This window comes from Canis lupus, chromosome 3, assembly GCF_011100685.1.
Source record: "Canis lupus familiaris isolate Mischka breed German Shepherd chromosome 3, alternate assembly UU_Cfam_GSD_1.0, whole genome shotgun sequence".
Lineage (NCBI taxonomy): Eukaryota > Metazoa > Chordata > Mammalia > Carnivora > Canidae > Canis > Canis lupus.
Window position 1 is genome coordinate 61,703,347 of NC_049224.1, and position 13,434 is coordinate 61,716,780.

Sequence of the window (13,434 nt, forward strand, 5' to 3'; positions counted from 1 at the left end):
CAAAAAATTCCCAAACCTGATTAAAAACCGAGTGAAGGGCTTGAACAAACATTTCTCCAAAGACAACATACAAATGGCCAGTAAACACAGGAAGAGATGTTCCTCCATCACTCATCATTAGGGAATGCAAGTCAAAATCACAATGATCTACAACCTCACTCCCAGTAGGATGGCTACTAAAAAAAAAAAAAAAAAAAAGGCCAGAAAATGACAAGCCTTGGGCGAGGACATGGGGAAAACTGGAACCCAACATGTTGCTGGTGGGATGCAAACCGGTGCAGCTATCAGGGAAAGCAGTGTGCACGGATCTCGAAAAAAACTAAAACTAGAACTACCCTATGACTCTGCAATCCCACTTCTGGGTGTATATCCAAAAGATGCCTACATGCCAGGTTCCTAGCAGCATCACTCATAACAGCCAAAAGACAGAAGCAACCCAAGTGCCTATCAACAGATGAACAGAAAAACAATATGTGGTCCATCCACACAGTGAGGTATTACTCAGTCTTATGGAGGAAGACACTTCTTACAACATGGATGAACACTGAGAACATTGACCAAGTGAAACAAGCCGGTCACAAAAGAACAAAGACTGCCTGGTTCCACTTAGCTGAGCTTCCCCTCGAATAGTCACATATAGACACAACGCAGATGGTGGGAGCCAGGGGCCAGGAGGAGGAAAGATGGGAAGTTTGTGGTTAATGGGGACAGAGCTTCAATCTGGGGAGATGAAGAGCTCTGGAGATGGAGGGTGGTGATAGCTGCACAATGTGAATGCACTTATGCCATGGAGCTGTACACTTCACATGGTTACAATCATAAATTTTATATTTTATGTATTTTAAAACTATAAACAATCAAATGAATAATTCAATGAATAAAAACAAGAAATGCTCCAAGACTATGCACGACCATCAAATGAATGGCCCAAAAAATCAGGGGAGACAGGAATCAGTACAAGACAGATTTGTCTGAGAAGGACTCTCAAGGAGGCAGAACTCCAGGTAGTTCTCAAGGATCTGGGTAGTACCAGGAGGGGCAGAAAAGAAGAGCACACCCAGGAAGGGGTTGATATTTAGGGGGAATAGCGGAGTAGAAGCTCAGAGATGGGAAAGCGAGGAGCACAGCAGACAGGAGCCAGAGTGATTTTAAACTCTCACAAGAGCTCAGAATGCCAAGTGGTCTCATGCCCAAATATCTCACCTTGTTTTCTTGATCTCCTGTTTCGGTAGCTTCATCTCTGGAGACAAACTTGTCTATACTGCTGTCAGAGGGCTGCCTGCTGTGGCCCATGCTTTTCAATAAATGTGCTTGCTGAAGGGCTTCAAAATCAGAGAAATCAAGATTGAGTGACAAGTTTCTAGTTCAAGAAATCAATATGCATATTTACACAAAGTCCACATGAAAGTTCAGGATTTAGAACAAAACCAAGGACAATCATTCCTCAACTAACCTTCTGCATTTGCTATTTACAGCTCAGAAAACAAAGCTATCTAAAGATCTCTTCCTGGAAGCTAAGGTAAAACAGATGTCAGGTTGAAACCAGACCATTCCACAGTGCACTGCTGACGTCCACATACCAACTGAAGAGGTTCTGAAAGCATCTGCATCTTCATCTGGAAGAATGCCTGCGGTTTCCTCATCCTCGTCCTGTGGCTGTCCAATCTGCATCCCCGAATACTGGCTGTCAGCACCATCTAACACCTGCACGGTTCGAGAGGGGCCGGTGAGGGTTCTGAAGGGACACCACCGAGGGACAGACTCTCCCACATGGAAAGGTAAAGCCAGAAACCACACGGACCACATCTTGTGCACTCACACAAAGGTCATTTCCTGAAACGCACAATAGGCATGCGTATCAGTGATCAAGCTTCACTGATCACACACTGCTACTACATTATAAAGAGCTTTACAACTATAAACATGCCAAAGAAATTCCAATCAGAAAATTTCTCGTGATATTAAAAAAAAAACCTCTAAACAAAAATTTTTATCTTCATAAACAAGTTTTACAGTAAGTCAACAATGAGGAACATTTTTTAGACAAACACCTAGCACGTCAGGTTAGCTTCTAAACTGCTAGGACAAATCGACATACAATATGCCATAGATTTAGCCTTAAGCTTGGATTATGATTCCATATTGCAAGATTTTTCACATTCACTTGAAATCCCAGGTAATTTACTTGGAAAACTGAATGATAAAAACTCTATATCTTACTAATTACTGAAATAAATTCTGTATCATTAAGAAGTCAGTCCAAAATCCTTAGAATAAAATACACCAAGCTACATGTTCAAAATCAACCAAGAAAGAAATGATTTCTTCCACTCTCCCAATTAGTTTATCAAAAAATCCTTACCTCGGTTTAAAAAAAAAAAAAAAAAGATTAAAATGAGCAATTTTACAATAAAAAACAATACTTTTTGAGTATTTTACTACAATGCATCACTTCCCTTAATCTTTGTACATCTTAACAGCATTAAGTACTGTCACCCTCAATATATGGATAAGAAAACTGAGGCAAGAAGGGACACAAGCACTCCTAGATACACAACTAGGAAATGGCAGAGCCAAAATTCTCATCCTGGTGGTTCCCAGCAGCAGCCCCTTGGCCACCGTACTGGGCTGTCTCATGAGGATATTCCCTATCCCCTTCACTTTGTTTCTTTTTCTCTATGGCATTCATCACCATCTGACTACATATTTGTTTAGTGAATGATTATTAGCTCATTATCTGCCGCCTACACACATGCACACCCATGGCCTAATGACCAAACCTGGCCCATCTATTTCTGTAAATAAAGTTTTATTGGAATACTAACTTGTTTACATATAGTTGATAGCCACTTTGACACCACAATGGCAGAGAGGAGCACACGACAGAGTATGTATGGCTCAGAAAACCAAAGATCTTTGCTGCCTGGTCCAATGTGGAAGAAGTGTCTTGACTCCTACCCTAGAACATCAGCTTCATGTGAGCAGTTTTGCATGTGTGCCCTCTACTTCATCTGAAGCTTGTGAACAACCCTTGGAACTTAATAGGCACTCAATATACTTGTTCAGGAAAAATATTAATGATTATATAACAGACATGGAAGCACCTCATACACCAGAACTTCACCAATGTGGGAATTATCAAGGGAAGATGCTCGTTCTCTCTATGGGCCTGAGAGACCTGCAGAGGCCCCACTCCCAGCACTGTTACCCAGTGAATAACAGGGTGATTTTCAAAGACTGAAAGTTTTCAGAACTTATCGTCCTTCATTCCTATTTCTAACAAATCCACCAGAAATCATCCATGGAAGTTGGTGTAATAAACACACAACAGAATCTCCCCTGACACACTTAACACACTGCTACTGAGCCAGCACTATCTATCCCAACCTTCTCTTCTCCCTGCATACTGGCTAGAACTTGTTCACCCTTTCCTTACTTAAAATCCTTTCCCACTGTTCCAATTATCTGTCTTCTAGTTAAAAACTTCAACTGTGAACCCACTTCTCTACCCAAGGAACTGTAAACCCACATGGCCATCAGAAACCACATCCATGTGACACCCTACAACTGCTCAGTAGGGACATGCAAGTGTTTTATCCCATGATTTGTCATTCAATCCTTCTGCATTCATCCACATTAAAAAAAAATGTTCTTAATAAAATCTATTAAATAGTAGCAGAACACTTAATATTACAAATTGTTTTTTAAAAATAGTGTGTTAAACTCTGTATCACTTTTAAGTGCCTCTTGTCCACTAGCTCAGAGACCAGAAATACTTAAACCCATGTTCTATAAGATAGGTTGCAGAAGGTTTTGAAAAGCCAAAAAATGTTAAAATAATGCACATTAATGTTTTTAATTACAGTGCATTAAGACCACAGACCTGTTGATAAGCTCCTTACAGATTTTTTAAAATAACAATTTAATCTGTGCCCAGTAAGTTCTTTAAAAATTTAAAATGCACCCAATTTTAGCAAAGTTCATATCATCAACTAACCTAATTTCTGACCTCCATGGTCAACACAAATGACATTTAGCCATTTCCTTTAGTGAGGGTCTCAAAGATGGGATTGAACTCCCCATTAATGACCTGAGCTAGTGACCTCTGCTCTCTTATTAGCAAGTTAGATGGGGAGAGGAAAATAAGCAGGAGGGTCTAGTCTGGGCCTGTAGGCAAGACTCCTCCCACCGACTTACAATTTCAGAACTGTCTGAGGGGGTCACAGCTGAATCCGGCCCTTCAGTGGTGGTCTGGGAGCTGTCGCTGACCGGGGAGGAGGCCTGGGTGCCATCGTTCAGGTCCATGGCTGGGTCCGACGGGACAGCACTGATCTGGCTGGAGCTGTGGCTCAAGATGTCCTCCTCATCCCCATCGGTGGCAGCACTCGCCAGGTCACAGCTGGTCAGATCCACTGAGTCTGGCTGCAGTGTGTGCTGTGACCGGGGCTGCTCGGTGATGATGTCATGCCCCACGGAGTCGGTGGCTGAACTGGCAGAGCCAGGAGTAGAGACCCCGGAAGAGGCAGCCAGCTCACCACCAATCTCACCCTTGACCGAGGCTGAAGACAAAGAAATACTCATTCCTCAAAGGGCCAGGAAAAATGTTCAACAGGGAATCAATGTTTACAAAACATTCACCCCAAAATTCACTGTACCAAATGTTTTAACTGCAAAAAATCACGAAACATAGTGAAAATATGAACTAGTAAATTTCAAAAGACAAGAGTGCATCCTTCAAAGATACTAAAATTGCTTTTTACTGTATTCTTGACTTACCTTTTACTCTATTACCATGTCATACTCATAAAATAAGGATTATAAGATGTTTTCTAAATGCTATGAGTATTCTCAAATGGTATTTCACTGTAAAAATTGAAGTATGCTCAGTAACATTACCACTTCAAGTCCTTGAACAACTACACCAGCCTCAGCTTGGAGCAGCACAGAAAGATTTTCACAATCCACAGGCCACCTGGTCAGACACAAGTGCCCAGGCCCTCTCAGCAAGCAGCGCTCAGAAACATCAGAAAGTCATCATCTCTTGGACGTGGGGTTTCCTTCTCCCCAGACCCTGTTCAAGACTTCTAAGCCAGTCCTACCTTCCTGTAGGGCAAATATGCAGCATGTTTTCCTAGTTTAGTTTTTAAATTCTCATTAAAAAAATCCGAACACTACATAAATATCACTACAAATAGATCTATACAAGATGTTAGCAGTGGTCACTCCAAGAGGCCACTGGGTCAGTGAGCACTTGAGCTTTAGAATTTTTTTTTTACTTTTGTAATTAAAAAAAATTGATTTCTTTTTATAAAAGTAAATAATCACCACTGGAATTATTTTCCTTCCCAAATACTTTAATCTTACTTTCAGTTGTTTAAAAATATTCTTTTGCATAAGACTATACAATCCAAATCACTCTCACTTAATTCAATTATTATCAATGCCTCTCTCATAAAGTGAATAAAGAATCTGTAAGGAGATGTAAATTTCTTTCAAGTTAAGCTATCCACAGACCATTTTTAATCCCATTTTCTCTCACAACCCATCAAATTCGTGAGACATTTACCTACCATCCCCTACTACACAAGAAGACTTACGCTCAGGGAATATAAACCTAATATTAAAAAAGCCTAAACCAAGAAAACTGCAAATACTCAATACACGGGGATACACACACACACACACACACACACACACACACACACACACACACGTCTCAAAGTAAATGTTCTGAAAGAAGTGTGAATGAGCCACCATCTGAGCAAGCTGGTTCCACCACTATCCCGAGGAGCACAGCCCCTCATGAGGGGCAGAAGGGAGGGGCAGGGAGTGAGCCCAGGCAGGAGGAGGGCACCACCGCCCCTCCCCAAGAGCTACCTGTGAAGGCGGGGCTGCTGCCCTCCGACCTGGACTCGGAGTCATCATCCAAGGCTGCCGCTTCTCCGAAGAGCACTTTCCCTAAGGGGAAATGACGTAGCAAGAGTCCTTAAGCTTGCTACAGGAAGGGCTTTGAAAATCAAATAGATGCATGTTCTAAGTGGAAAATCATAAGCATATTTAGTTCACTCTCATATGGTATATATGTTTTTATGCCTCTAGTGTGCTAAACACAAAGAATGCTAGGATATTATATTTAAATGTTATTAAAATAAAAAAACCTATATGGCACAAAGTTAAAAGCAATGATTCTCAAACTATAACACTAAGTATTTTAATAACTATTTACTGACTTAGACCTGTATTAATGTTGAATAATTTATATTACTATTTAATCTTAAAAGACTATAAGCTATGGCTGAGTCCAATTCTATTAGCCCTTAGGATATTCACATAGTATCTTCAATGGCAATCAGAGGGTAGACATAGCTACTGTGCACCTGAAACTAATGAAACTAATGTAACGCTGTGTGCTAGCCAACTGCAATCAAAATAAAAACTTAAAAACACAAAGAGTTCATACATAAAACTGTCACCCTAAAGGTCACTTCTACTCTGTTCTTTACGTTGCCAGATTCTATGGCTGATAATCAGAACCTGAGGATCATAGGATCTAGAAGGATGGGATAATAGTTCATCTTTTGCAAAGCTGTAAAAATACAACTTCTTTACAGTTCTTCATTTCCAAGTTATATCAATTTATATTATACTGATAAGAAAAAAGGAGTCTTAGTATGATTTAATTGGACTAATTAAGTCATTATGGTTACATTACACATTAAGTCACTAAATGACATCCTAGATAATAATTATTGGCAATTTCCAATTTCTAACTTCACTACTTTTCAAGGAATAGGTCATAGGTATGATATGTCTAGAAATCTACACTGATGGCATTAAAGAGGGAAAAAAAGGCAAAGAAAAAGCAAAGGAAACCCAAAATCTAGATGAAATTAACAGAGCAACTTGGCTTATATAAGTAATAGGATCCTTCATTACAGAACAAGTGGTTTACCTTGAGAAACCAAGTAAAATTCTACCATGCACATGGTAGGTTAGTGAGAGCAGTCTCTGTGCTTGGAATCTGTCCCAAGGAGCCCTCCTCAAAGGGGTGCAAGGTCCAGGCTGCAGCCAGAAGGGCCACCAGGCTGCCACACTACCCCCTGCACTCATCTAGCATCAAGTTTGCTTTTATTTCTTACAGATTTGCAGATCTTAAGTGAACAACAAAAAAAGGATTTTGCAATTATAACAAATAAAAGCTTAAAAGCCACAGCTCTCAATGAAAAAAGAAAACAAAACCCTAGAAACACAAAAAAGATAGAGGATCTATCAACTTCCTATCCAGAAGGAATAGCTCATCTCAATGGTGGACCGCCCAGACAGGCAAGTGCAGAGCACCTCAGTCACCTGCCTGAATGGTCCCTTCCAGCTCCAGGAACAGAGAGGCTGACTTTTTCTGGAAGCCGGTAGCCTTCAAACACCCTGTGTTTCACCAAAATTTCACACTTAAGTGTAGTGCATTATGAGGACCAAAAAACGATGGATTCTAGGTTCTAGGAAATGTTAACCCTAGTCAAGGCTAGAATATTATTCCTGTTAAGGTCCCATTCAATACTGTAAATAATACTAGGCATTGGGTTCACAGTCATGACACAAAAAACGACTTGTATGTTGTGTATCAATGATACCTCAATAAATTCTTAAAAAGATTTGTCTTTTAAAATTTCAAACAGAAAATGGCAGCAATTCTTTCCTATGGATCCCAGACTGGAAAAAAAAATAATTGGTGCTGTAAAGTGCTCATGTGTACCAAAACTATCAGATTATAGATCAGAAACACTTTAATAAAAATTAATGGACTGTATCAGAACATTCTGGCATGTACAAAGCTAAATATGGCTGAAAAATTATCATCAGCCCAAATTAACCAAATAATTAACTAAACATCATTCTTGACCAATGATACACAAAATTCAGAGAAAAGGTAAATTACCTTTATAAAATGTAACAGTCTCTAAAGTAGGAGCAGGCGAACTACAGCAGGCCTATTTCAGTAAACCAAGTTTCACAGGAAGGAACAGCCATTAGCTGAGCATCACCCATGGCTGCCTTGCACCACAAGAAAGCCAAATAGTTAAGAGGCAGGAAAGTCCACAAGGCTAAACAGGCCCTTTACAGAAAAAGTTTGCCGACCCCTGACCTAAAGCATTAGAAATTTATGACAAAGTGATTTTTATATACAATTTTCAAGAGCTACCCTACAGAACCATTCAGGCCCATTTTCCAGCAATGTTTATATATACAATCGTTCTGTTGAGAAGAGGTATGGGAACAGTTGACAGCATTATAGAAATACAGAAAAGTCTGTGAGACTCAATATGAGAGTCTGATTTCTGAAATAATCACCTTTTTGTTTTCTTGAAAGGACAGGGCTGCATGAAGAACCCCCTCCAGCTGTAAATCACAGAAAATGACAGATGAAAGTAAGGTAATAAGCTGCTAAAATCCAGAAGGCATTTGAAAATCTTCAAAAAGCATGATTCAACTTTAAAACACAGAATGTAAAAAAAAATAAGTAAAAAATAAATAAAATAAAATAAATAAAATAAATAAAATAAAATAAAATAAAATAAAATAAAATAAAATAAAACAAAACACAGAATGTGTGAACATATTTCCACAGATGGTACATAAACACCTGCAACACCTGAGTCCTGACATACGAAAATTACACCAACATTCAAATGCACAGTTCTAGAGATAGGACCTAAAATGTCAAAGAAGTACAAATAAACTGCATTGAAAAATTCAAATTAAAAACATTAGAAATCTCAGATTGCTTGGTCAACTACTAATCAAATATAAATTTTCACTACAAACAATTATTAGTCATTAGTATTTCCAACCAAGTATTTGTACAGTATGTGTTCCAAGGAGAAAAGGATTCTGGAGTACACAGAACTGTGGACAGGCATATTCTCACTTTCTGTCTGTGGTTCAGAGAAACATTTATGTTCAGACAGGCAGCAATTATGTCTTCAGTCAAACCCTCTAGGTTGTCAACACTGTTGAGTAAAGGCCATGCAGTGGGTGCGTTGTGCTAAATCAACCACACGCCACTGGGCCCAGGTGAAGTCTGGAGTCCGCCAAGGCCACAGAAACCTGTTCTGTGCCAGATCCAGTTCTAGAGGCCGTGCTTCAGGGATCCCATCTACTCCAGCTCTCAAGGGGCTGGAGGAACACCAGCGGTCACTCTGTAGGGCAGGGCCCCGTGGAAGGATGAGGGCCCAGCCCCCAAAAGCATAAAGAGCAACAGCGGGGTAGAGGGGTATCCTAGAGGCAGTGAGGACAGCAAAAAAAGGACCTCAAGGGCAGGAAGGTACTCTAAAATCCCCACAAGGACTCGAAGGCCCCATCTCTAGCCAAGTGCAAGTACTAAAGTTTTTGTTTCACCGTGGATGAGATGCCCCGTGGAGGCAGCCAAGCAAGAGTAGAGAAGCCAGCTTCTGAGGCAGGCTTCATTCTGCCACCTAACCTTGCACACTTGCGTCCTCCCATCTACAGACTAGGTTTCTGAGGAGGTGAACTTCGCCCTGCATGGCACCGTGCTGGCCCTGAGTTCACCCAGCAGGGAACATACCTAGGAGCTCCACGATGCTGCTGCTGCGGCTCCGGCACCCAGGCTGCTGCTGCGTGGCATTGAGCAGCCCGCCACCGGGTGTGCTCAGAGCCTGCAGGAGCTCGGGCGGGGGCGTGCGGAACAGCTGCTGCAGGAGCTCCAGCGCTCCAGTCACAGCGTTGTGGTCTTGGTGCTGAGTATAATGCAAGGTCAGTTCATAAACCTGCAAACAGAGGTACAAGTGTTATCCCCATGGTTTTTAAAATGTGTCCTAGGCTTTCCTGTTTTTGTTTCTAAGTCTTACGTTAGCCCAATTTGTGCCTCAATTTCTGCCCTAGAAATTTCTCCATCATGTCTCCCTATGTGGGCATAGCTTCCATGTTATTTTCTAAACTCCTGTGACTTTGTCCACTGTGAGATTAATTCCTTATAAATAAGAAGAGCACTTCATGTGAGGCAGCATGCTAATGCAGACCTCTGTCTGCCTAACTGGTGACGAGAAAACAGAAAATAAAGATCACGAATGTGGTAAGTATAGCTGGTCTCCTCCACAAAATCCAAGAAACACTTCCCTGAGCACCACAGAAAGTTTCCCAACATATTAAAGGTATTACGTCAAATTTTACTAGTGCTTTTAATACTATATTATATGAACATGCTGAACGCACTTTTTCTTTTTTTTTATTTAATTGTTTTTTAAAAAATACTTTATTTACTTATTTAAGGGAGAGGGAGAGCACATAGGACAAGAGTGGGCAGAGGAGGAAGCAGACTCTTTGCTGAGTAGGAAGCCTGAATCAGAGCTCGAACCCAGGACCCCAGGATCATGGCCCAAGCCAAAGGCAGACACTTCACCAACTGAGCCACCCAGGTGCATCTTATTTTATTTTTTTAGTAATCTCTACACTCAGTGTAGGGTTCAAACTCACAACTCCAAGATCAAGAGTCACAGGCTCTTCAAACTGAGCCAGCTGGGCACCTCCTTTTCCATTTCATTAGTGTTGCCCAATAAAATACTAATTAAGCATCTAGTTTGATTTGAATTTCAGATAGACAAATAATTTTGTGCATAACTATGTCCTGTGCAATTTCAGGCTTACTTGCACCCTCAAATTACTCATGATTTCTCTGCATTTCTAACTGGCACCCTGTATTAAAGTTAGGCAGGCCTACCTTTAATATCATAAAAGTAATACATGTTAAAACAAACAACAGTATAGAAGGGTATAAAATAAAGTCTCTAGGCAGCTTCTTTTACCATTTATGCCTCATTTTTCTGAGGGTGGCTCCTATAACCACAGGAGCTCCAGATCTGCAAACCACCGTCCATAGGCCAAATCTGGTCCAACACCTGTTTCTGTTTTCCTGGAACACAGCCACATCTTTGTATCATCTGTGGCTGCTTTCCTGCTGCACTGGGACAGCTCAATAGTTGGCTCACTACAGATAAAGGATGCCGCGACCCTCTCTAGATCTTTAACCATCACCTCTGTTAATCTACAAGAAGCCCTGAGACCTTCACAGGACCTATACTAGTGCCTGTCTGTGCACATGTACTCACATGCTGCATGCACCCTCAGACTTGACAAAGTAGTCTCTGTCTATAAAACTTCTTCCAACTCCCTGTGTCTGGTCAAGTCCCATTCACCAATCAGCATCAGCTCATAACTGAGCTTCTACAGTACACTTCCCTGACCCTGGTCATGCAGGGGCCTCCCCACCTTGTGCTCTTACAGCACCCTGCACCCACCACCTTACCACGTCAATTTAGTGACTACTTGCTTGCTTCTCCTGGGAGACCAATGGTCTCCAAAATCTCTGGACTAAGCAGCCTTTTTTTTTTTTAAACATCAGAAGAAAATTCTGAGCATACAATCCCAATACTTATGTATTTATTTTAAAATATTACAGTGATGGGCAGCCCCGGTGGCCCAGCAGTTTAGTGCCACCTTCAGCCCGGAGTGTGATCCTGGAGACCCGGGATCGAGTCCCACATTGGGCTCCTTGCAGGGAGCCTACTTCTCCCTCTGCCTGTGTCTCTGCCTCTCTCTCTCTCTCTAGGTCTCTCATAAATAAAGAAAATCATTAAAAAAAAAATTTTCAGTGGCACTTGGGTTGCTCAGTTGGTTAGGCATCTGCCTTCAGCTTGGGTCATGATCCCAGAGTCCTGGGATCAAACCCCACATCAGGCTCCCTGCTCGGTGGGGAGCTTGCCTCTCCCTATCCTTCTGCTCCCACCCCCCACTCTATCACTTGCACGCTCTCTAACAAATAAATACAATCTTTTTTTAAAAGATTATATAAGCACTACAGAACTCAGATATCAAGTACATTATAAAATGTACACTAAATCTGACAAGACTATCTTGTTACCAATTTATAGGAAATACAGAGACAAGAAACATGTTAATTTACATAATGAGATGGCAAGTAATACATCAGACTGCCAGGAGTTTCACAGGACATTTTTGCCAACAAATGAACTCTAAGGGAAACAGGGATGGAAGGGGCTCTCAGATCAAAGAGATTCACAGTTCTAATCAACCAATCTTATTTGTATACTGAGTCCAAAAGAATCGAGGAAACACCTGACAGAGAATGAGCAGGTATTTATTTGATGTTAAGGAAATGTTTCTTTTTTTTAGGTGTGACAGTGGCACTGTCATTAAGTTTTAAAAACAAAGAGTTCTCACCTATAGAGATATATACCAGAATACTTACAAATAAGTTAATATAATGATTGGGATTTGCTTCAAAATAACACAAAAAGAGAACGAAGTGGGATTATAAGTGAACAGTTACATAACTGGCCCTTGAGTTGACAATTATTAACACCAGTGATAATGACTGAAGGCAGTTCACAATGCTATTCTGTCTATTTTTATATGTCTGGAAATCTCCATGGTAATAAAACAAACAACAAGGTAAAGATGAAATAACCTATTTTAAAAATATATTATTACCACTAGAACACCTGTTTTACTAAAGAAAACATTCAATAATGGTTTTTTGTGAGGGCAATATAATTAAGTGCCATATCTCATGGGAATGTCATTGCTTGTATCCTGTGAAGGGCAGCTGGGTGGAGCAGAACAGTCAGCCCCACCCCTGCTCGGTTACCTGCAATCCACCAGCACTCCCAGGGCTTCACCACACACCAGGAAGGATTCTACGCACTTTACAGATACTACCTGACTCAATGTTTAAATCATTAAATCATTGGGCAGCCCAGGTGGCTCAGCAGTTTAGCACCACCTTCAGCCCAGGGTGTGATCCTGGAGACCTGGGATCCAGTCCCATGTCAAGCTTCCTGCATAGAGCCTGCTTCTCCCTCTGCCTGTGTCTCTGCCTCTCTCTCTGTGTCTCTCATGAATAAATTAATAAAATCTTTAAAAAAAATCATTAAATCATTTTAAATTCATGACTTCTATATAAGAATTATTTTAAGCCACTTATAATTTTGCACCTACAAAATTTAGGCAACAGACACAACTCCAAGTCCATTTGACCCAAATACCTACAAACTACAATGTCGACAATATCCCAAAAGCAGAAAACAGAGTCAAGGCAGCCCTCTCAGGACCCCAGATTGTGTCTCGAGTCCTACATGTGCCGTGTGACCATCTGACTTACAGAAAGGGTGAGGGCTGCAGTAGCATCCAGTATATTAAATATGGTAAAAACCCTAACATTTTAAGCCAAATTCACAAAATCCAATTGCTTAAAATGCAGCTGTACTGTTTCAAGGTTAACAAAATAACCTGGATGAGCAAGCTGCAAAGAAATGAAATCAATTACTGAAGTCTGATGCAGATCACATTGTATTAGAATGCATACAGGGTTTCTCTATATTGGAAAGGGAAGTTTTAACATAT

General features: G+C 40.8%; 1 protein-coding gene across 2 annotated transcripts in view; it reads right to left on the reverse strand.

The window, feature by feature from the left end:
* HTT (huntingtin) overlaps nucleotides 1-13,434 on the reverse strand; it is a 144,685-nt gene that overhangs the window by 95,143 nt on the left and 36,108 nt on the right. For both annotated transcript variants that reach the window (XM_038533184.1, XM_038533183.1), the window contains exons 9-14: nucleotides 9,581-9,782; nucleotides 8,347-8,394; nucleotides 5,878-5,958; nucleotides 4,198-4,559; nucleotides 1,581-1,704; nucleotides 1,204-1,322 (exon numbers count right to left, since the gene is read on the reverse strand). In XM_038533184.1, coding sequence (XP_038389112.1) covers nucleotides 1,204-1,322; nucleotides 1,581-1,704; nucleotides 4,198-4,559; nucleotides 5,878-5,958; nucleotides 8,347-8,394; nucleotides 9,581-9,782 — 936 coding nt within the window. The remainder of the gene's footprint in view (nucleotides 1-1,203; nucleotides 1,323-1,580; nucleotides 1,705-4,197; nucleotides 4,560-5,877; nucleotides 5,959-8,346; nucleotides 8,395-9,580; nucleotides 9,783-13,434) is intronic.